The sequence below is a fragment of the Brassica napus genome, assembly GCF_020379485.1.
Source record: "Brassica napus cultivar Da-Ae chromosome A5 unlocalized genomic scaffold, Da-Ae chrA05_Random_15, whole genome shotgun sequence".
Taxonomy (NCBI): Eukaryota; Viridiplantae; Streptophyta; class Magnoliopsida; order Brassicales; family Brassicaceae; genus Brassica; species Brassica napus.
The window spans coordinates 1-24745 of record NW_026014009.1 but is presented as its reverse complement, the minus strand read 5'-3'; the positions used below and the strand labels follow the sequence as shown (position 1 = coordinate 24745).

The 24745-nt window shown below is 37.1% G+C and overlaps 2 protein-coding genes, 1 long non-coding RNA gene and 5 pseudogenes across 4 annotated transcripts; 2 read left to right on the top strand and 6 right to left on the bottom strand.

The window, feature by feature from the left end:
* The first annotated feature begins 2900 nt into the window (after positions 1-2900).
* LOC125594222 lies at positions 2901-5489 on the top strand (annotated as a pseudogene).
* A 102-nt stretch (positions 5490-5591) lies between these two features.
* LOC106377181 (ganglioside-induced differentiation-associated protein 2-like) lies at positions 5592-6897 on the bottom strand. 2 transcript variants are annotated; one of them, XM_048770511.1, is made up of 3 exons: positions 6601-6883; positions 6084-6348; positions 5592-6010 (listed from the first exon to the last, which is right to left on the bottom strand). In XM_048770511.1, exons 1-3 carry the CDS (start codon positions 6827-6829, stop codon positions 5791-5793), a joined length of 714 nt encoding a protein of 237 aa, XP_048626468.1. In that variant the 5' UTR covers positions 6830-6883; the 3' UTR covers positions 5592-5790. The 2 variants fall into 2 exon arrangements, with proteins under 2 accessions (XP_048626468.1, XP_048626469.1); XM_048770512.1 differs by having other exon boundaries at positions 5699-6010; positions 6640-6897.
* Positions 6898-7159: 262 nt separating this feature from the next.
* Positions 7160-8988, top strand: LOC106377178 (tubulin-folding cofactor B). The gene is given in 9 exon segments (XM_013817359.3): positions 7160-7330; positions 7414-7429; positions 7432-7561; positions 7636-7754; positions 7816-7877; positions 7971-8015; positions 8138-8271; positions 8482-8551; positions 8790-8988. Coding segments are annotated over 9 exon segments (729 nt in total). The 5' UTR covers positions 7160-7225; the 3' UTR covers positions 8838-8988.
* Positions 8934-10599, bottom strand: LOC125594219 (annotated as a pseudogene).
* Positions 10600-11590: 991 nt separating this feature from the next.
* Positions 11591-13762, bottom strand: LOC125594224 (annotated as a pseudogene).
* A 785-nt stretch (positions 13763-14547) lies between these two features.
* LOC125594223 lies at positions 14548-15829 on the bottom strand (annotated as a pseudogene).
* Positions 15830-16910: 1081 nt separating this feature from the next.
* Positions 16911-17405, bottom strand: LOC125594221. Its single transcript, XR_007329787.1, has 2 exons — positions 17285-17405; positions 16911-17198 (listed from the first exon to the last, which is right to left on the bottom strand). It is a non-coding gene; the product is annotated as an uncharacterized LOC125594221 (long non-coding RNA).
* Positions 17406-17519: 114 nt separating this feature from the next.
* On the bottom strand, positions 17520-21674 carry LOC125594220 (annotated as a pseudogene).
* Positions 21675-24745: the final 3071 nt, after the last annotated feature.

Genomic DNA, 24745 nt, shown 5'->3' with positions numbered 1-24745 from the left:
TCAAAGAGTCTTTGTTACCATGCATGTTAATCATATACACACCAAAATTATCATACATATATACAATCCCTATATATTAATTGACAAAAATTACACCTTTTTTTGTAACCACGTGTCATTAATAGGATGATTCTTAAAATCACTAGAGAAATATGTTGGGTCATCTAATTATATAATAAGCTCTTTTTATTAAACTAATAATAAATTCATTATTAATAATATTTTTATTATTTCCTTAAATAAAAATTACAGAATTGTCTAATATGACTAAAGTATATAAGGCAATTAATAATTTTGAATAATAAAGATTGATAAAAATTATTTTATCTTCTATCATATTTGTTTAATTTTAAACTACTAAAATAAATTAAACAACAACATTAACATATAATAAAAAATTAGATTTGTCTATATATGTTATATTTTGAAATCTTAAAACGACTATAAATTATTAAAACTGTTAAAAGTCTCACATTCAAATTTTATGATCCATAGTTTAATTTTTTTGTTATGACAAAATACAAATGATTACAAAATAATATAAATAAAAAGTCTATTTTAATTAATCATTAAGATTAAAAGATATATATGTATATATATCGTTTTAAATTAAATATATACCATATAAAATACATAAATATTTTAATTTCGAAATTTACTTATTATTTTTTTTTTATAAAACCTTTGAACAAATTAACATTGTCAACTTAATTTTAAAAAATTAATAAAAATTTTGTTACCAGTAATTTAAAGTTTTTGCCCTAAAAGATACAAATGATCTAAAAAACCATAAGTAGTAGAAAGCATTATTTAGCCGACATTAATAAAAAAATATATTATATATGTTAACATCATTTAAATTTAGTTATATATTCTATCAAATAAAAAATATTTTTTGATTATTAAAATATTGATTTATATGTTCGTACTAATTTTATTACATATGTAATAATTACTGATTTTTAATTATTTAATATATATTTATTTTTTCATAATATATAAAAAATATATAATTTATATATATAATATTGACCCGGGCAAAAATACTATTTACATGACGAGACGAGGAAGACTGGAAGAGGATTAGGGCTGGGCAAATAAACCGAACCCGAAAACCCGAACCGAATCCGATCCGATAAAAATGAATCCGAACCGATCCGAACCCGACGTAAATACCGAATGGATCTTGTTTTGTGGTATTTTGGGTTATGGGTATAATCCGAAGCGAACCCGAATCTAAATGGATATCCGATAAAACCCAAACATTCAAAACCTCGAAAATATCTTGTACCAATCATGATCTCAATTCCTAATATGTATCCAAAATACACTATGAAATATTGAACATCTAAAATACTTATCTATTACATGAAGGTTGGTGGTTCTATTACATGAAGGTTGGTGGTTCTATTACACGAAAGTTGATTGTTGAAGATGGCCGTTGAATCTTAAAGTATTTAGATTTTGTTTTCGTTATTAAACAATGTTTCTCATTTCATGAGAACGTGGTTTTCATTTTATGTTTTTATTTATTTGGTTTTCTTTTTATCAGTAAATATGTTTACTTTTCGTTTGATTTTGAATGATCACGGTTAATGTTTCTTATTTTTGAATCGATTTACTTAAGTTTTGGTTACAAAATATGTACAAATCAGGTATTTTAAAACTGAAGAACCAATTTTACTCATGTTTTGGTTATAAAATAAGTAAAAATCAGGTACTTTTAAACCGAAAAAGCGATTGGGACCCAAACCCGAAAGTATATTGGATTGTACCGGTTCTTTGAAGATTAACTAACCCCGACCCGAACCCGATAGAACCCGAACCGGTCCCGAACCGAACTTTCATATAATCCGAATGAGGCTGATTTTGATAAACTCGAAAAACTGAAACCCGATTAGATAAAACCGAAACCCGTTTGAGACCCCGAATGCCCAGGCCTAAAAAGGATGGCGAAAAATGTTCAAATTTTCACCATCTAAATTTTTTTTTTGGTATGAAAAAGGTGTTTTCACCATCTAATTCCATTAACGTCGTACTATATTTTTGTTTGATTGGAGATGATTACGGACATCATATAGGTGTAGCACGTAGTTATTTAACGTGATTAGTGGGTTCGTCTTGTGTTCAAAAAAAAAAAAAAAGATTAGTGGGTTCGTCTCATTAATGACAATGAAATACATTTCCAAATTCCAATATAAAAATTGGTAAAAAGAAAGTTTTAAAGTGTACTATATTGTGGAAGCACCGTAGCCTATTGGTTAAGGTTTAAAGGCTTCTACACCCAAGTCTGGGGTTCAAATCCCAGACTACGCAAATTTATTGCAGATTACAGGAAATCCAGGTTTCAAGTCCCGGGAGAGCGGTTTATTAAACAATTATGCAGACTACAGAGGAAAAAGCTTGCAAGGGAATCTTCAACATGGTGCAAGTACATCTGGTCAGGCGTGGATCTTCATAGGACGGCTCAGGTGATGCAGTTAGGCGTAGGTCTTCATAAGACAGGTAGTATTGTCGGTTGTCGAATCGTCTATGTAATATTTCCTATATCATAATTGTAAGATCATAATAAATCAGCGTTAAAAAAAAAAGTGTACTATATTTCTTACTGACTTGGTCAACAAAATATTCTGTGATTATCCGAATTAGTGAATGAATGATAAAAATAATTTACAGATTACTAAATCTCCGAATCATCCTAATACAAAATAGAAATTAATTGAAAGTCTTTGTGTCTATAACTGTGATGTGTTGCAAACCAGTTACAAAATAAAGAAAAAGCTTTGAATTTGACACGTTTACAATTTACTAAGCCAGAACGTATGTGACACGTTTACGGTTTAATAAGCGAGAACGTGACACTCTCAAGAGTCTAAGCTCTGCTTACTTAAATTGTTGATTTCGAAAGTAAAGTATAAGCGAATCTCGAGGAAGACGAAGAACAAGATTAGTAAGAAGCAGAAGCAGAAAGAAAGAAACAGCCAGAGATATACAATGAGAGGTTACAACGTGTTCCGTGCAGCGAGATCGGGAAAGACGATACTAGTAGCTCTCGTTCTTACGGTTGGTTCATTTTACGCTGGCTCTCTCTTCGGCAACAACGAACCCATCTACGTCTCTCAATCTGGTCCGTCTTCTCTCTGTTCAAATCTCTCTCTGCATGCGGTTGGATTCTTGTGGAATCTTCTTGATTTATATCTTGTTTACGTTTCAAGAACTTAAAAACACTCGATCTTGATTTTGCAGCTCTCTTCAAATTCCCAAACAAAATCAACCTCACTCACCGAGTCTCACCACTAGTCATACCCGAAACTGGATGAATGTGTGTCCCTCAAAGTTCAACGAGTACCTCCCTTGTCACAACGTCAGTTACGTGCACCAGCTGAGCTTGAACGTCTCTAGAAGAGAAGAGCTCGAGAGACACTGCCCGCCGCTCGAGCAGCGTCTTTCTGCTTGGTGCCTCCACCAAAAGATTACAAGATACCTTTGAGATGGCCAACCAGTAGAGACTACGTGTGGAGAAGCAATGTGAATCATACGCATCTCGCTCAAGTTAACGGTGGACAAAGCTGGGTGCAGGAGCATGGAGAGTTCTGGTGGTTCCCTGGTGGTGGTACTCATTTCAAACATGGTGCTTCAGAATACATACAAAGGTTTCACTTATATGCTTATGCTTTATTTTAGGGGCTATAGTATAGACATTTTTTAAATAATATTAATAATTTCTTTTCCATAATTTTAGAGGCAGACATTTTTTAAATAATTTAAATAATTTGTTTTTCAATCATTTTGGAGGCCTATATCTATGTAAAAAAACCTTCACTAATATGTTTCTTAGTCTTCATGTTTAATTGCATTGTACTGCTTTTTTTTTTATGTGTGACATTAGGTTGGGAGGTATGGTGACTAATGAAACAGGTGACTTGCGTTCAGCCGGGGTGGTACAAGTACTTGATGTTGGATGTGGAGTTGCAAGCTTTGCGGCTTATCTACTTCCTCTAGGTATACAGACAATGTCCTTTGCTCCTAATGATGCTAATGAGAATCAGATTCAGTTTGCATTGGAGAGAGGCGTCAGTGCAATGATCTCTGCTGTTGCCACCAAACAACTGCCATATCCTTCATCTTCTTTTGAGATGGTTCATTGTTCGAGATGTCGTGTTGATTGGCATGCAAACGGTAATGTTTGGAGTGATGGATTTGTCTTGTGTTGGTTTGGTTCGGTCATAGTAATGTTTTTAAACTTGATTCTGCAGGTGGCATCTTACTTAAAGAAGTTCATAGGCTTCTTAGACCTAATGGCTACTTTGTGTATACGTCGCCACCAGCTTATAGGAATGATAAGAGAGTATCCTATGATTTGGGATAAGTTGGTTAGTCTAGCTAACTCAATGTGCTGGAAGCTTGTTTCCCGGAAGGTACAAACTGCAATATGGATTAAAGAAGAAAACGTGGAGTGCCTTAAGAAGAATGCAGAGCTAAAGGTTATAAGCTTATGTGATGTGGAAGATGCTTTGAAACCGTCCTGGCAAGTTCCTCTTAGAGATTGTGTGCAAATTAGTGGAGATACAGAGATGAGATCTTCTTCTTTAGCTGAACGTCTCTCCAAGTATCCAGAAACTCTGAGAAACAAAGGTACATTTCTTCTTCTCAGTTCATTTTAGAGGTGGGCATTATGTTCTGTCTTAGATTCTCTAACCACTTAACTAAGCAAAATTTTCATCAGGTATTAGTGAAGATGAATATACATCAGATACTGTCTTCTGGAGAGAACAAGTTAAACAGTATTGGCGGTTTATGAGTATTAATGAGACTGAAGTGCGGAATGTGATGGATATGAATGCATTCATTGGTGGATTTGCTTCAGCCATGGACTCGTATCCTGTTTGGGTGATGAACATAGTACCTGCTACCATGAATGAAACTTTGTCCGGTGTTTGAGAGGGGTTTAACTGGTGCTTTCCATGATTGGTAAGCATGTTCAGAAACCCTCTTGTTTGTTTTGTTTTCGGTCCATGCCAAGCATCAACATACCAAAAAATGTCTTAGGTGTGAGCCGTTCTCAACATATCCGCGGACGTATGATTTGCTGCATGCCAATCATGTAATCTCTCACTACCAAAGCCGTGGAGATGGTTGCTTGGTAGAGGATATCATGCTTGAGATGGACCGGATGATTCGCCCTCAGGTACTCTTGGCACTGATGGTGCCACTACTTTTGAATTAAAATCCTTTTGGTCTCCTCTCATATAGTCTTTGTAATATACGTGACCTGAGTGAAGCGTTGGTTTTGGGGCTGGCAGGGATTCATCATTATAAGGGACGAGGAACAGGTAATCTCAAGAATCCGAGACTTGGCTCCTAAGTACCTCTGGGAAGTGGAAACTCATCAGCTGGAAAACAAATTCAAGAAGATAGAAACTGTTCTGTTTTGCAGAAAGAGATTCTGGGCAATCATCTGAACAGACCAGCCTCATAGCTCCAAATAGGTTTTGGTACTCTCTTGGGTTTATAGCAATGAAAGAGGGTGAAGTGAAAAACCAAGCAGGTTTTAGTTGTATATTGATTCTAGAATATCTCTGTACATGTACTTTCTATCTTCATAATTCATACTAGAGTTTACTTCTGAACTTATCAATCACAGTGTTTAGTTACATATGTGATATCTGATTTGGTACTCAATCAAAACCACATCGACACTGAGAAAAGCTTTCTTACTACACTGTATATACTCTATACAAGAAACATAAAACATATAGGTTCTGGTATTACAAAAGAGAAAAAGTATTACTACGAGACCCATCTGTTCTCATAGTGGTTGAGTGAGAACGAAGAAGACTGAACCTCGGTTAAGTGAAAAGGATCCGGTTCGATTCCATAGTCCGTCAACGGTCTATGCTCAAGCACATTATCATGGTTGTTCACAAAGTCAGGAACTTCAACCTCCCCTTTCTTCATCTCCTCCCAAAGATACTGCAACCTGCTCACATACTTGATCTTCCAATACAACCTACAACGTTCGATGAAAGTTCAAAGGAAACATCAAAGTCTTATAAGTGGTGTTAAGATGATGAAAGCTTTACCCTCCAGTTAGAAGAAGGCGACCGAGAGTAGCAATGACAAGCCTTGAACGAAGACCAGGGTGTACAAAGTAAACAACTTGGAGTCTCTCTTTGATCTCCGAAGGAAGATCCTCGTAGATCCATCTTAAGATGGTAATCCCCGGCGAGTTCTCATCCTTTTGAACCGTGCTATGCATGTAAACCAAGCAGAAAGGTCCCTCTGGACACTCGTTGCTAATCTTCTGGAATATATACTTCTTCAGCCTCTCTGCACTCACCACACGAGCTGACAAAAAAAAAAAATCACTTAAAGACCTTTAAAAAATGAGTTATGTAATGAAACAGAATGTTAGTGAGGGATGATCTAACAAACTTGTAACTAACTTTTCTCATTGATTAATTCAATAAACAGAGTAACAGAGTTCGTTTTTGTAAACTGTCTGTGATTGTTCCGGTTTACTAAACCACACTAAACCAATACTAAACACGGTTATCTACTAGACCAGGCTAAAATAATCAAAGTTAGCATTTTTTTTACCGGGAAAAAACTTTCCGACGACGCGGAAGATTCGGTTACCGGACTTATCGGAGCCTTGGAGGGTGAAGAAGTGGAGGAGATCGAGATCGGCGAAGTCTTCGTCGCCGAGGTATTGAGGACAGTCGTGCCAGTTCTCTTGCTCGTCGACTTCATCGGTTCTCGTTAAGAACGGTCGAGCGTCGACGCCTAGATCGGAAGCTAAGACTACCACCGAAAAGTCTTCTGCCATCGTCGGAAACTCTCTCCTCCGTCGTCTCACGGATCTTTTCTAACTCGAGTGTGTTTTGGTTAAGGATCAAAGGCTTAATACTAACCTGCGGGAGAGTACATGATATTTTACGTGGAATGAACACGTGGCGTAATCTTAATGAATGTTAGGCTATGATCTAATTGATGTACACGTGGCAAGATCTTTGGCTCAAGATCAAGTGGTTATATTAGCCTGCGGGGGATTTTACGTGGATCTTAACACGTGGCGAAATCAAAATGAATCTAGACGGATTTTGAAAAAACCGAAAGTACCTTGACGATCTAAAACCTTTTTTTACACGACGGCGGTTAAAAACGCCATCGTTTGATCTTCCTTTTCTTCTCGGCAAATCTCTCAGGAGGAGGAAAAAGAAAGATGGCGACTTCGCGGTTACAGATGGAAGGAGATGACTCTGTACTTCTCCACGTAACTCACTCCAACCTCAAGAGCTTCGCTGCCGATGTTCGTTTCTCTCCGCAAGTGAGTATCTTTTTCAGACACACTGTTTCTTACACGTGTTGCTTGATGTCTCTAAAGTCAAGTTTTTTTAATGTTGTCTGAAGATGAATGTGGAAGCTGTGAAGAAAAGCTATGGAAAAAATGTGGGACATCTGTAAATGCTATGGCTTTAGAGCTTTATGATGAAAGTGGCTCCAAGGTTGCAGTCCTAGTGATGATACGAGACCACTCGGTTTTACTCCCTTTTGATGGGTAACTTAAAGCCTCTCTGTTCACTGTAATGAAATGTGATGACTTATTGTTCTTTTTATGCTGCTTTTGAAAAGGTTTCGGTTACACATAGTTGATCTTGACCCTTCCTCGGTCACAACTGGAGGCTGGCTTGAAGATACTTCATTGGTTGAGAAGTATACTATCTCAGAAGAGGACTATGCTAAACGAACTGGTAAGTTTGTGACTTTGTTCATCAAGTGAATATTCCTCTGATGAAATTTATTGTGTTCCAGACAGTTATAGGAAATTCAAAGAAAAAAGAGTGGCTCAGAATCCTGCTGCTTCCGAGGTTAAGGTATGAAAAGAAGCTATAAACTATTTGGGGGGGGGGGTTAGATTAAGAATTTAAGAAGACAAAAGGTTCTTATATGATTCCTCCTTTCAACAGACGAAGGAGGAGGACTTCATGGAAGATCTCTGTGGAAATATCAAGGTGAGTCAGATCTCTCTTTCTTACTTTAAACTGAAGAGGCAGGGATAATAATGAGCTGCTGTTTGATATTTTGTGAGACCTGATCTCTCTGTGTATTACGTGCTTCTAATCAAAATATGAAGGTGGGAAATAGATGCCAAGTTGAGCCAGGGGAGAAAAGAGGAGTGGTCAAGTACGTTGGACGAGCAGAGTCGTTGGGTCCTGGCTATTGGGTTGGAATCCAGTATGATGAACCCCTTGGCAAACACGATGGCATGTATGTGAATTTGAAAACTCCTTTTCAATTTAAAGTAGAAGTCTTTTCTTGTTCTGGAACTTTGACTCTACTTGCAGCTCATGTTTCTGTGGTAGTAAAAAACCTCTTTGAGGTTCTTAGTCTTGCATAAGCTTGTGCTCAACATCATGATTTTGTTAGCAAACGTACAATATGCCTAAACTCGGTTGTCATGCTTCATATTGGCTGCAGGGTGAAAGGAACAAGGTTATTTGAATGCCCTCAGCTTCATGGTGGTGTGGTCCGGCCTGACAAAGTAAAGGTAATTATCTTTTTCTACAAGGTCTTAGCATCAGAGTGACATGACCTATTAGTCTATTACACTGATAGAATTGAACTGGTTTAGTGTTTCTTAGACATGATGGTTTCTATGATATTGCTATTTGTTAGAAAGATATGCTGGACTAGATTCTCATCACGGTTAAGTAGTTAGTTGGCTGCGTAGATTAAAATTGTAAGCCACATATTCTGCTACTCATGAACTTTGTATTGGCTTGCAGGTTGGTGATTATCCAGAAAGGGACCCCTTCGAGGAAGATGAAATATAAGCTTTCAAACCAGCGAAAGGAGTTTGAAAGATTTGCTTTTTGTACCTCTTGTTTCGGTTTTCAAAAGAGTTTGTGAAACACAATGCAACAACACTTAAAAGTATTTTAACTTTGATGAAGAAGAATAATAAACTACTAAAAGATTCTTAATCCTCACAAGAAATCATGTTATGATGATTATACACACAATTATCCAAGAGGATGCAGTTGCAGTCCTTAGTCTCTATCTTTTACCAAATGTTGATCATCTTAGCAAGAGGAACAGTTCCTTTAGTCATGATCTCCAACCTCGAGGTATTAGAAGCATGCGAGAAGAGCGACAACCCGAAGAACACCAAGTCCGGGAGAAACAGCCTCGACGACAAGAAGCCATGCCAGTAACGCGGTTCCAGGTCAAAGAACGCATCAAAGAACCTCCTAGTAGCATCCAAATCAAGCTTCAGCAAATATCCATCCAAAAACAGAAGAACTCCCTCTGTCTCCGCCTTTCAATAGGCCACAAGTCTCTCCACACCTCAGCCGAGAGCTCATCTCCTTTAGTAGAACCAAGGTACCTCACTATAGCGTTTGCAACTATGGAGCAGCTGCAAGAGTCCTAGCCACCATGTAACCAGTCGAAGGATGAACCATCCCCGCCGTACCGCCAATGCCAACAACTCTTTGAGGCAAGACAGGTAAAGGACCTCCCATAGGGATCACACAACGCTCGTCTTCCTCAATACGCTTCACATTGATCCCCAAATGTTTCAGCCTCGCAACCATCCTCTCTTGGATATCTTCCATCTTCAAACCCGGCCTAGCCACAAGAGACGTCTCCTCAAGAAAGATTCTGTTTGAAGAAAACGGCATCGCGTACAAGAACGTAGGGATCTTGCTGTTCCGTTCTTTAACCTCAGGGTACGCGTCAAGATGCTTATCTCTCCAGTCCATAAACACCATCTTATCCACATCAAACGGGTGGCCATCGACCTCAGCAACGATACCATAAGCTACTTGATACCCAGGGTTATACGGCTTGTCGTACTGCACCAAGCATCTTGAAAAACCAGTAGCGTCCAGAACAACAGAAGCCTGAATCTTCACACCGTCACTGCAAACCACAGTGGAGTTAACCTCCTCGTGAACCACGTTGGTCACCTTAGCCTGATGGAACCTAACACCGTTGGTGATGCACTTCTGAAGCATCTTGGATTTGAGCTGTTTACGGTTGACTCTCCCGTAAGGCCGGGATAGGTCCTTCTCGGCGCCGTCGTTGATGTAGACGACGGCGCCGGACCAGGTGGTGTCTAGGCAGTCTAGCAAGTCCATGGCTTCGAACTCGTCAACCCAAACTCCATAGTTGTTAGGCCAAATGAGTTTGGGGGAAGGGTCGATGGAGCATACAGAGAGTCCAGCTTCTGAGACTTGTTGAGCCACGGCTAAACCAGCAGGGCCGCCGCCGACGATAGCTAGATCAACAGTTTTGTTCAGGGAAGTGTCGTATAAAGGAAGGTCGAAGTCGAGATTCTCCTTCTTGGTTTCAGGAACAAGATCCAAAAGAGCACTACTAGCACTAGTGATACTACTACCGATTCTGATTGCTCTTTTTTAACACCAAGCTTGACCCTTGAAGGATTTGGACTTAATCTCTCGAACCCATGAAACTGAGGGATGAAAAACTCGAGCTTGTTGGGTGTTCTCAAGAGAGTATCCATCGAAACAGAGAAAAAATCTTAACTTTCAGATAATTGAAGATCACCTACATGAAACAAAGAGAAAAGATAAGATTTTGAGATCCCCTAGTTGTTGTAAAAGATGAAAAGAGATTTACTTATCAGAAGCAGTAAGCTTCATGGAGATTGGAGATTGGAGATTGGAGATTGAGACTATTATCTTCCTACACAGAGAGAGAGATGAGAGGTTTGTGTCTCTGGTGTGTTGTGGTTTGAGTCATCTGGTGGGGTCCGCCCGTTATGGCTAAAATTAAATTTTATTTCGTAAATACAGATTTTTAACCTTTTATGCATTTTATTACTCGATCTAAAAGATATGTTTTAAAATTTTTACACATATTAAAAAACTAAATATAAATTTTAATTTATTAATTTTTGTTAATTTTATTTGTTTTCCACTAAGTTTAACCATTCATATTTAAAATTTTAGTTTAACGATATATCAATCTTGTGTATATAATTTTTTTAAAAAGTAATTTAGTAAATAATAAATAATTATAAATAATTAATTTATCATTTTAATATTTATAGAAAATTTATTATTTTTAGTCCGTTAAAAATTGGAAAGAGTATTATGATATTATCTATAAGGGCTTTCGGTTACTGACTTTTGGTTTGCGTTTGTCACTAGCTTACCACAACCTTAACTTGAAGCATTATCTCTCGTCTGTTGAATGTGATGAGTCCATACCTCATTACCACTAACCTTCATTTTATAACTTAAAACGCACACCAACCATTGTAGTGTTGGTATTAGTCGACATTCCGCGACACACTATCTTTAATGCGATAATGACATGAGCACAATCTATAGGTGAACTTCAAAAAAACTAATACATTTAGCTTCCACCAAATTTCAAGTACTATTAAACAATTGTAACAAAGTAACAAGTAACAAGTAACAAGTAACAAAACTAAAACACACACAAGAAAAACACACACTGAGAATTACATACGATCTTCTCAACACTTATTACTACTACCAAACTTCAAGCTAAAGAAATAATGTGAAATGAAAATAAATCCCTTTTTTACACCCCCACCTGATAGTCCTTGCAAGCCAAAAACAAAATATCAAACGCCTGAATATCTTTTTGTACACAAACGTTTCCTATGTTATAAGTGATGAAAGCAAAAACCTGCATAGCTTTTCACAGAACAAAGGATGATGATGTCAGATCTCTGTACATTCAAAAACACAATCTGATATTAGAGGTAAATGATTGTTCTTACCTGTTACCTAACTACTCGCTCCCGAGGTTATCGTAACTGAAACCTTCAGATATGGTGTCCAATCTCTTGTTGTCTCCTGCAATAAACACATCATTAGAGAAAAAGAAAAAAATATAAAATAGATGCTTTAATCTTCATTCTTTTTTTAACAGTGTCTCAAAGTTCTCACCTTGATACTCTCCCCTGTCCAGGACTCCAGGAAGTTTTCAGCATCTGGCGCAAGGAATGGTGATTTATCATAGCTCTCCAGAATCTCTGCAATCAACACAAAAAGCTTATGGTTACAAACAATGAAGCATAATAAATAACTACTTGGTTCTATATATGCATATAATTAGAGACAAAAGGAGTATATTAGATAGAGATGGACCTGAGCTCTGCGAAAAATCAGCAGTCAAATCAGAAAGGCTGAAGTTCCTAGGAATTGATCCTAAGAACCCAAAAGTAGAAGCTTCCGCATCAAGTAGCGTATCACCAATGGGCTGGTTGTTGTTGGACTCGTTACTGAAAGATGGAATCGAGGTTTCTCTAACTGTGGAGTGTCCTTCCAAGGCATTGTTCCGTTCACCACCATACATGAACGAAGCAGGATAGGCAGTCTCGGACTTGATCATCCCTCCTCCTCCTCCATTCATGCCTTGCATCATAGGCGGCATGTTTGTGGTCTGTTGTGATGAGATCATATTCGGAGAAGCGTCAGCTCTCCTAGCGTGGGTTGATACGTTCACAGAAGGGGACACGTTTGTGTTAAGCGTTGAAGAGCCGTTGAGGTATGCGTTAGACAAACTCGAGGGCATGGGATGATGTGCATTAGGCTTCAATGATTGATGATCAGTGTGTTCAGAGACATATCCCAACTGTTTCTGATTCACTGTTAACAGAGAATCGACGTCAGTTGCATTAGATTAGCTATCTAAAAAAAATACACATGAATGAATATCCAAAAACTTACTTGATTGGATGTGAGAACCATTTGTATTCTGGACGGAGGTAAGTGCACTTGGATGCATCTGCTGCATATGGCGAACCTGCTGCTCGAGTAGCTTGTTGAATTCCATGATCTGGTGTTTCACCATGAGCCTCAGATAGTACGCGTTGAAAAATTCACGGTTCTCTTCTTCAAGCTTCTGCCACACTGTAAAACCAGAGAGGGAAAACATGGTATAACTGAAATCATCCTCATCCTTATTACTAATGAGCATTAAATTACATTATCTCATGATTTAGTACCATTAATGAGCAAGGATGAAACAATCAGATGCAAATATGATTTGAAACAAGATGATAACAGCTGTGGTTACCTAGCTCTGTGAACCCAGGCTCGATTTTAGCCTGCTCCAGTAAAGTTTCCACAACTTCTTTCTGGTTCATGTAAAGTTGAAGACATCGTTCTATAAGGTTTTGAACCTGAAATGGTATATGATAACATAAAAAAGTTTATTGCTCAAGTTTGGACAGAACAGTTAGAAGAGGAGGAGAAATAAGATTCAATTTTTAATTTTTTCCATAGATTCAAACGGCATTCATCATCAAGTATGATGCTTTTGATGTTAGATGGTGTTAAATATTTCTAGTTAAACATATTCCTTCAATACATTATAATGAATTCTACAATCTCATAAAAAATTTCTTTCCAAATTTTGAAGAGGGCAGCAAAGAAGAGAAAAAGGATTTTTCTCAAGAGCTGGCAGAAACAAGAACTAAAATTGCTATGGGAAAAAAAACATAAACTTCTGGAAATGCAATCTATATGACATTCTCTAGGACAACATGAACCTCAATATGTATCAAGAGAAGGAAAGTAATGCAACTCCAAAAGTTGAGATTGTGGTTCATTATGCAAACAAACCAGTTGTATGTCTTGACGCGAGACCCTTCTCACTGTTCCACTTGACATCTCTGGAATTTCTTTTTGCAAAACAAAGCTTGTTCCTGTTGGATAGAAGCAGTATTAGACATTGTACTTAGAGATTGTACATAGGAAAATAAGTTAAAACGGCAGAACGCCGCCAAAACTAGAACAATTAGTAGAGAATATATATCTTTGAACTAATCTCAATGATTAGAGATAAGGTTCTATTTACACATGGCCAAAGGCAGCTTTTCTATACAATCTAACTTAGACAAAAACCTTCTTAAACCAGAAAAACAACATCTAACAGTTCTATTGCCCAACAGACAGAGTCTATGTAATAACAAAGACATAAACTGCAACCGCTCAAGCTGATTTCCCTAGAAATAACATCAAAAATCAAAACTTTTTATCGATCAAAAACAAAAGTACAAAGTGAAACTAAAAGAAGAAAACTCAAATCCTCTGTTTTCCCCTAACCAATCCCAATACTTTCAACCGATCCTGTCTTCAAATACAACCGGATCAAATCAAATTACATGAACCAATAAAAAAAACAAATTCAACTTTATGAAAAAAAGTCACAAGCTTTAACAATATATCATTACCTCCAATCCAAGATCAATCGTTGAGGGGGAGAGAGAGAGAAAAAAGAGGAGAGAGAAAAAAGGAGAAGAAGAGGAACCTAACCTCACTTTGATCGTCGTGGATATCAATCGAGATTCTTTACTACTTTTTTCTCCATTCCTTTTTTCATTTTACTTATTTTATTATTAAAACATTCAAGCTTTGGAGCTTCAGAAAGCTGCCACGTGTACAATTTGTTACTATGGTGGATCCCATCCCATATTCCCATACATAAACATGTTATCTCATCTTCTTGTTGATGGTCAGTTTTTTTTCATTGTCTGAATGATAAAAACATTAACATGACTATGAAAGAAAGACAAGAAGTTGATTTAGTCATATACACAAAACATCAAGACAGAGAGATAATAGTTGATCTAGTCATGCTTCTTCATCCCAAACTTCCACTAGGGATTCGACTGAGAAGAAAACCAGAATCAATCTTCTTGTAGTGACTATGAAACTTCATCAACAGAGAATCCAAAAACCATCCACTTCGTCTTCATATCTCTCATACACTACAGGCATTGTGTGAGCTCCCACAAACCCTTCACACACAAAAAAAGCAGCATCCCTTTATAAAACTCAATCTTTTTAAAAGAGTCACTAGTAAAGAACTAAACTACTCACCAATGTACAGAACAGTTAGGAAGTTGCAACAGCTCCCTATTATTGCGGTTATCCATAGTCCAAACACAGCCTGAAAATGATATTAGTGAAGATTAATTAAACTCTATCAACATTATCTAAGGACTAATACACTATTCAATCACATCACTGCAGTTAATGTTCTAAAATCGAAATCCGTCTAGACGCCCGCCTAATCAATAATCCGATAAAAAGAGTCTAGCGATTTTTTGAACATTTTCGAATGATTCTCTTCTTTGTTATATAACAATGAAATGTGAAAATGTCTGTCTACTCACCATGAGGAACTGTTTCAAGTTCCCTCTACAAGACAAGTCCTGAAGAAAAAACAAACCGCGGTTAACCTCTGTGCCAATGGTCACACCCACATCAGCAAAAGAAGTCTTTTGGGAGAACAAGGCGAGGCACTCTAGACTGTGATCTGTTTTTTTTAAAGACTTTTGCTTATTAGATTGTAATCACAAAGGAACCCTCAATGATACAATAACTGTTTAAGAACTTACCGGTTAAGGAACCCTGAGGCATTGCACCAAACGAATTGGGCGATCATACCAAGCAATAGACCGTAACAAACGAGAGACAGGAAGTGCAAGTTGATCCACTCGAAAAGCACCCAAATTGCAGTAGCTCCCATCAGAAAACTCGCGGAGATCTTCTTGTTCCTCCACAACAACACATCAGCACTGAATGAATAATCAACTCAATTAGAAACAAACAACAACAACAACACACACAAACCAATCACTTATAATTTGAATTCTTACATCTGCCACCGCCTAAGACGTGGTGAATTGGCTTCTCCCGACCAAACAAACGGTTGAAACGAGAAGCGACGGTATCGTGTTTGTTCTTCTGAACTGCGTCCGTGAAGTTATCCACCAAGTCGCCGATGGCTTCTCTACTATGTTCTTCTCAGGCATGATTCTGAAACACGATCAAAAAAAACAAACTCAAAGCAGAGATGGAAACTGTTATAAAGATTGAGTCTTTCGGTAAGTTCTAAACCCAAAACGTTAAAGTATCCAACTTTTTACTAGTTTGTTGACGATCATTACAATGATATGTAACTTTAGATCTTAATATTTGATGAGAAAGGCAAGCACACGAAACCCAGAAGTTGAAAGAGCAGGAGAAAGAGGTAAAGATGATGATGACAAAGAATAAACCTTAGGAATTGAAAAAGACGAATCCGGTTCTGTGTTTTTCAGACAAAAAGTTTTGTCTTTTTTTTTTGGGTAGATTCTGAAAGATGGATGATGAATCACAAAGAAAGATAAGGGTGTGGAAGTTAAAAGCAAGCGATGTGATTGGGCAAAGTTTGGAGTCTTGTAATGGTCTTCCTCGTGATATTGCTCTGACCCGACAACTATTTAAAAAGTGCTTTACAGTGTAATAAGAAAAACATTGCTCACGAAGCAACTATTAACACACACATCATCAATGAACACACAAAAACTCATATCAACACAAGTAATCACAATCAAGGAAGAATATATGTTACCTTCTCATCTTTTTCTAATCCTTAGTTTCAACTTCTTCCCATCCATGTGAGATTATGATTTTGAGTAGTCTTTATAAGGGATAATCAAAGAGATTCTGGTTCTTAAATATGAGAGGATTTGATTAGTGGAGCCTTTCCTTGCATGAAGTTAAGTGATTATTTTATCAAAAAAAACAAAAGTTATGTGTGACTAGGAAGTGTACAAAATTATACAGTAATTTGAAATTCTAATTAGATTACCGAGAGTTTCATTTGACTTTAATTTCGATTTTATTAAAACAGTTGGCGAGTAATTAATTTTAAAAGAAACTTTTTAGATTTTTTAATTTATTTTAGATATTTTTGTAACCGTTTTAAGACAGTACTAGATTTTGACCCATCATTTGAAAGGTGGATTGAGTATATTTTTAGTTTTACATTTTTTTTTTTAAATTTAATTTTAAATTTATATTTTTTAATTATATTTGTGTTCTGTTTTATATAATAAGATTTATCATAAATGATTAATAACTTTTTTTAATAATTATATTAAAATAGTTAGATAACACATATCAAAAGGTCATGTTCATGTTTTAATAGAATAGATGCAAATCAATTTAAGAAACCATGTTTCGGAATCAATAAAAGATAATTATATGGTAAAATCACAAAACAATAATGAGTCCTCCTAACTTTTCAAAGCTATCTCTTGGTATAGCTGAGGCAATAGCATGTGTTGTTCATATGTCAAGATGCTCTACATTGATTCTAGTCGCAGCGCTTTTGATGAGTTCCTTCCGGACATCGACCTGAAACAGATGCATAACACAGATTTACATCATGAGTTTGCAGAACACAATGGAGCTCATCCCTCAATCTGAGTTTGTTGCCTTACCCTAGCACCCATGAGAGATGAAAAGACCACATTTGTTTTGCTGCGTCATCAAACAACTAGTTGCTTCAGTATCCTTGTATCTGGATTCATTGTTGTTTCCCATAGCTGCTCAGGCATCATCTCACCCCAAACCTGCCGATGCACAAAAACAAAGGATGTTATTGGAATAATAATACTGTTGCGCCACCTCCAAGTTTAAGGCATATCTAGATTTGGTTACTCATAAAAGCTAACCCTCAGAACTACAAACAGATTCATGATGTGAAAAAGCCACAAGACCAGGGATTACCTTTGAACCTCTGAATGTTGTATGATGCATTTCCAGGGAACGAAGCGATAACTTGTTTAAGAGCCGCCTCGTCATAGCAGTAATGCGCCTGTTTCCCCCTCTCAACCTGTTTGTTTTCAAAGAGAAAACTAGCTTTAGGAAAATAAACTTTCCGGAAATCTGAAGCATCATAACAATAACTGCTAAGAACTTACCTTGAAAAGAGGTGGAACACAACGTATATGCAACCCGCGTCAAACAAGGCTCTCTGTAGAAAAGTAATTTCATTAAGTCCACCAGCAATCTAGAGGTTAGTTACTTAAAATGAATGTTTATTCAGCTAAACATATTACCTGATATCTGAAGAAAAAGGTCAGCAGAAGTGTCCGGATATGTGCCCCATCAACATCTGCATCTGTTAATATGATAATCTTATGGTAACGCAAATTCTCCATGTTGAAATCTTCTCCCTGGAAAATAGATTAAATGTCGCATTGAGTTTTCCAAGATTACTGATAAAAGAGAGGAAAGAAACAGATAGTAGGATAATATCACCTTCACTCCAAGACCAAGACCAAGAATTAGATTTTGAATTTCTTCGTTCTTATACATGGCTGCTTCATCCTTTCTCTCAATATTCAATATTTTACCTCTTAAAGGAAGAATCGCCTGCACAGATCCAAAACACTTTGTTACGCACAGAAGCAGAAAGGATGAAGCAAACCCATATGAGGACACTATCTTGACCTGTGAATGATTCACCAATTTTGTATATGACACACTCAAATCCCCAAACAACATATCTCATCTATAGTTTGTTCGTAATCTTATTGCTATCAAACAATGTTAATACTACTGAGAGACCCAGTTCAAGTCTTTTTGAGAGTAAAGAGAGGACTCTTATACTCACAAGCCATGGCTCACAGTATCTGCATACTCAAAGAAGCCAACCATAATTATTAGCATTAAACTTTGCATGTTTTTTTACCACTTGGACATGTGATGATAATTAACTATCCTTTTCTACCCCCTCACTGACTCTTGTCTAGTGACACAATAAGCAAGAATGATTTCTTACTTGGGAAACGCCTGTCACGACCCTGTTTTGCGCTGCCACCAGCTGAATCTCCTTCGACTATAAAAATCTCTGATAACACAGAAAAAGAAGTCAGTAATTGACCAATATCGAGAGCTTACAAGTGTTAAAAGCTATGACCAGTACAAAACAACAGCCTCATGTTTCCTTTCCTATCTTCTCATTTAACTCTTAGAAGATCAAATTGTGACAATTTAAAAGCTTTTATAGTCACATATACTAATGTTCTGATTTCAAACGAGAGGGCACTTCCATACTGGCTAATGCATACCAGATACTGCAGGATCTGTAGATGAGCAATCTGCCAGTTTCCCAGGAAGAGGAAGTGAGGATGACTTCAAAATGCTTTTTGATCTGACCAACTCCCTAGCTCTCTTGGCAGCCAGGGCAGCCTATAGAGATAAAGAGTCATTAGTTGAAATTAGTAACTAGGCGCTCTGTTATAGGCGGATGAGCAGTGAGGACGCACATACTTAATCACCGAATACACTAACTACATATATCTGAGCAGGTATATCAATGACATACCTTGTACGCATTCAAGGATTGGAAATAATGCTTTCAAGAACATCTGGATGCAATTCCAAGTACTCCGTGAGGTACTCCTGGAGTGATTGGTCAACAATTTTTCTCACCTCTGGATTCCCTAGTCTCGTCTTTGGGAGGTTAGGCGACAAAAAATATATTAATACGATACAAAAAATGGTTATGGCCAGGTGACAGAGATCACTGCCAAAAAGAGGTCACCAAATCATTATGCTCTTGAGTACCTTTGTTTGACCTTCAAACTCGGGATCAGGAACCTTGACTGAGACAATGCAGGTCAACCCTCTCTAACATGTTCCCCACTTAAGCTAATATCCTTCTCCTGAAAAACATATCAACGACAATAAATAAGCAACCACTTCAGAAATACATGGGTAAAACTGGTCAAGATAAATGCTCTCAATGAATGCAAAGGCAACCTCTATAACTGGCAAGTTTTTCAGTTAAATCATTGATTAGTAAATTGTTCATTATCCGTTGAGCATGCATAAGTGAGAACGTATTGTAGCAGAGCTATTAACTGCAGATATATAGTATTGAGATTCAGCCTCAGTCCATGGAAAGACTCATTAACCCCAATAATGACCAACTAACACTATTATTCTGTGCAGTTTGTTTTAAAAAAAAGTTCTAGAAACGGAAAATGCAGTTGATTACTGATAACACACTTGATAACCTTTAATTTTTTTGCGAGGCTATTTAGAGTTCTTGTTAACGAAGCCTTCACACCTTCAATATGTGTCCCACCATCAATGGTGCGAATACTATTCGCGTATCCCAGCATCGTGTCTGAATACGCATCAGAGCACCTGGAACAATACGAGACTATACAGTTAGATCATACCATCACAAACACATTCTCATCCAGAATAACTCCAACGTATAAAGTCACCAACTTTGCATACAGTACATCAACTGATGTCCAGTTTACAGAGCAAACGATAAAACCAGGCAGCCTAAATATTCACGTATGTGGTTCTAAGGTAAACGCAAGCAGATTATATATATTCATCATATAAGCAGAGGTAAATAGAAGGATACCACTGAAGTGCAACGTCAACGGTGGTGCCATTTATCTCTTTCCGGAAACCCAGCACATCATGGAGCGGTTCTGAACAAAAGAGCTGTTAATTACCTTTCCAGAATGACAGATAGTAATTAGGATGACCTATGAGACCTAAATGCATAAGAGCTAACTTAACAGAGATTGAGTCGACACAAGTTTATCATCATGCTAAGACAGAACCCTAAAGAATAATGAACTAACGGGTGAAACGTGGTCAACATATCTTACATCAAGTTAGCAGGAAAATAAAAGTATTGGAACCATTCCCACTGGATTTTGTTTCATAAAACCCTTTCCACTTTAAAGTAATTCGCCGCAATATAACTTCTAGCATCAGTGATAGGCAAATATTTGAGACACTTTATTTAATATGACAAAGGATCCAGAGTGCAAGACTCACCTTATCGGTATTTAGCCAGCTAACATACTCAGTTAAACCTCCAGCATAAAAATATTCACTATACAGGTCCCTTTCTGGATCATCATCCTCCTTTTTCAGAGAGATTGTAACCTGCATTTATTTATATGAACAATTTGATTATGGAATAAGAACAGTACAGCATTAGTTTCTGTCAAATGAGAACTAATTCAAACGGCTAGGGGCCATGAACATGAAGCAAACAATTTGAATATTGCTGCCCTGTGAAAAAAATGTATACCTTTGGATTAGGAAAGCAAGCTCCTAATTCTTCCAGCAATAGTGTTATGGTCAAACTGAATTGCAGTTGTGAATACTGAAAAAATCAGATGTAGCAGAAAAGATAGTTTAGACATAAAATCCTCTCTTAGGAAGGGTTAAAAATAGGTTAGTACGGAAAAAAAGGGTAAAACCTTCTTTGTCAGGCCAAAACCTGATGCATGTCCCTTGAGTACCCCTTGACTCTGGTGGGAGGACATGACAAGTAAGTGTTGTTATGGGCTTTCCACGAGAGACTTATGCTGGAACTCCATCCATCTCTGCGAACAATAACCTCCAATGCCTGTGAACAGTAAGAGCTCCTTCATCAGTTGTATGAATATTATACTAATAGGATCTTGATGTGTGCCTTGCATAATAACAGTTGCGTTATAGCGGAAAGCATTTGAAATTGATAAACCTAGTACTCAGTAAGGAACCATTCCAGGAATTTTTCATATGATGAGATAACTAAGCATAACCATTACATAAATATTTTAAAACCAAATACAAAATGCACAGAGAGAATTTTTCTATTTAGCAGAGAAGAAAAAGTAAACAAAGCACAGAGAAAAGGGAGCAGCAATGTACTAACGGTTAGAACTTACCTCTGATAAAGCATTCACAACCGATAAACCTACACCATGCAATCCACCAGACACGCTGTACCCACTACTCTTGCCACCAAACTTACCCCCTGCGTGTAAGACCTGCATAAATAAAAAGCATGACTGATTAATTGCATGACCAAAAAATCAGAATGAAAAAACACATAAATACATGTGATTTTACATTAAAACCAACACCATAGACCACTCACTAAACAATATATAGCAAAACTAGAATCATCTGCCTGAGAAGAGCTAACAATCCATAACAAAACGTATCAGATGGTACATAAATAATAAACACCTAAAAGTTCCTGTCCCTGTGAATATCTTTGTTATGAAAACATAAAACCTTGAATAAGAAGTCTGCTTGCGGTAGGGTTACTACACAAATTTAACATTTACCAGGTCTCTACTATACTAGTACTGAAAACAAGTCTAACATGAGGTGTTGTACTACTTAAGAATCTAGACTGCGCTAGCTCATGGGATAAAATAAACCGTTAGTAATTAACAGTAGAACCTAAAGCGATCTTAAGGCATATAAGGCAAAGATAATACCGTGAGGGACAGTCTCAAAGAAGATTTTCTCGTTGCGGGATGCAAGTCCGTGGTATCTGCAAGAAAAGTATATTGATGAATGAAAAAAACTATATGAATAAAAATACGAGAGAATGAGTAAGTGTAACAGATCACATACCCCACGTCCATCATCAGAAATGCTGACTGACTGAACCATCTGCATGTAAAACAACGTCAATCTTTGAAGCAAAACCAGCTTGTGCCTCGTCAATTGCGTTGTCAAGTATCTCATAAACCTAAGAAAAACAACGAGTATTGGAAAAAGGTTAAAATTATAAACAAGTTAAAAGGAGACAGTGAAGAAACAAGAGAGTTCAAAGAAGAAAGAAAGAAGAAAATAGGATTACCAGATGATGCAAACCACGAGATCCAGTGCTCCCAATATACATCCCAGGTCTTTCCTGACAGGGTCTAAACCTTCCAGCACCTAGTGCATCACAGATATACACATATAAGTGAAACTAGAAGATTCATAGTAGCTATAAATGGTCATCTGAACAAATCATCAGAACAGAAATTACTTGAATGTGCTCGGAACTGTAATCCTTAGAGGTTGAGCTCTTCATGGAGAGAATCAGTGTCCATGGTGGATGACATAAAGGACCTTGGTGAGACCGCATTTCTTAGTACAAGTCTTTGACTCCAAAAACCTTAGCTAACTGGAACTTTATCCTGAAACCAACACAGACTCTACTTAGATAACAATTAAAGGACTATTCAAACCAAGTTTTTGCTTTACACTATGGAAGAGAATCACATAAAACAAATTAGAACCAAGATTAAGGAAGTCTACTACATAAAGAATAAAACTTTCTGAGCGGACAGAGCTGAACTTAACACTAGAAACCAAAGCTGAAGAAAGCAATTTGACTTCACTGAAATAAAAAGAGTATATAACATCATCAGTCTCAATTTTGATTGCTTGTAAACTTTCAGGGTTCGCAAAAAGTAATGTTTTTTCTAAGCAGCGGAAGCTAATTGTTTTGCTCATATTCATTACTGGGTAGTTTCACTGAGAACCAAGAGGGAGAAGTCAAAGAGGGCAGGAGCTAAAACCTGGGTGGGTTTGAAGAGGAGAGCGAGGAGGAGTGACGTGTGAAGTTGAGGGGCATAGGGAGTGGGAGAAGAGACGGGGACGAGAAGAAGCCATGAGGCGAAATAGAGGTGAAGATAAGAGGGTGGCCTCTGAAGAAGAGCCATGGAAGAAGAGTGATGGGACAGGAGGAGATAGTTTTCTTCTGCTTCAAACCATAAAGAAAAAGTTCAGGGGCCGGTTTTTCAGACCCACCCATATCCGGAACCGGCCTCCCCAATTATGTTTTTTAATATAAACAGTTTTTTTAGTATAACAGTTTAACATTTGTTAATCTAACTAAAAAGTGAAACAAACTAAAATTATAAAAAACCTTTTTTCGGGTAAAATGTGAAGATGAAAGTTATTTAGTATAATTTATCTTGCTAACACTTTCTTCTCATGATTGTGAGTTGTGTATATTCAACTTAGTGCGTAATAATGGGTTTTTTCAAATGGAATTTGTATAAATATTGATATACTATTTGAGAGAACACAGTGTGTGACAAGAGAAAGTGTATTCAAACACAACAATGGTCAATGGAAAAAAGAATCAAAATCTAACACAATACGATATATAAAGTTCAGATAAAAAATGAGTATGAGATCAGAAGTATGTAGTATATATCTCTAAAGGTTTATATGTCAAAATTTCATCAGTTCCTAAGATCCATCAGAAAGGAAGTAAAACAGAGACAAAGGAGTCTCTGAAGCTCATCTAAACCTAGTTTAGTCTCTCCATAAGCAACAACCCAAGCACCGTTATCTATACCCACCAATTCCCATCACCGTGACGGGGGTTTCTGAAAAGCAAGATCGAGATCACAACCGCAACCGCTCTTTGGCGTTTCCAAGAACCTGAAAAACATTGAACATTAGCACCTACTAGTTTTGTAAATGGTGTGAAATGTTTTTTTCATTTTGTTACCTGGAGGGTAAGTGCGCTGGTGTGCTTGGTGACAAGAAAGTTCAACAAGTTGGCTGAATAAGCCATTATAGAGTTAACCAAGAGAAGTACCCACATGTACTTATGTTGTCTTGCGAGTGATAGTGTCACACTCATCACTCTGGTTCCATTACTATTGTGACGGTAGAAGCGCAATGACGGCTATAGGGGACATGTACAACATCAAATTCATCGAGTTCAACTTTTCTCTGCAAGGGAACTTAAGTGATCTTCTAAAACTCATTAATATACAGAGTCCTGTTTCATTAAGTACTGATCTTATTTACGGAATTACCCTTCGGAAGAAGAAAGTAGGATGCCTTGAAGAACTGATTTAAAAGCTCTTGCAGCAGTAGCACTGATGCACATAATGAATCCAAACCAGTGAAAACCTGGCTCACCCTGGTAGCACAAAATCAACAAGAAACAACATGACAATAACGAATATTCGACGGACAAATACTTTGCAGGAAAACAGACAAATCCAGCACAATGTTGATTGTAAGAAAATGGCAATAGTTATAAGAAGAAGTCTGAAGCTTTAGATAACACAGAGCTCGAATAATAAGCCAAGTAAAAAGGATGAAGCTTTAGAGATAAA

Coding starts and splice junctions, on each gene's coding strand:
- LOC106377181 (XM_048770511.1), bottom strand. CDS start 6,829: ATGGCAGAAGACTTTTCGGTGGTAGTCTTAGCTTCCGATCTAGGCGTC. Junction 6,349..6,600: donor CGTCGGAAAGTTTTTTCCCG/GTAAAAAAAATG, acceptor TTTTTTTGTCAG/CTCGTGTGGTGAGTGCAGAG. Junction 6,011..6,083: donor CGCCTTCTTCTAACTGGAGG/GTAAAGCTTTCA, acceptor CGAACGTTGTAG/GTTGTATTGGAAGATCAAGT.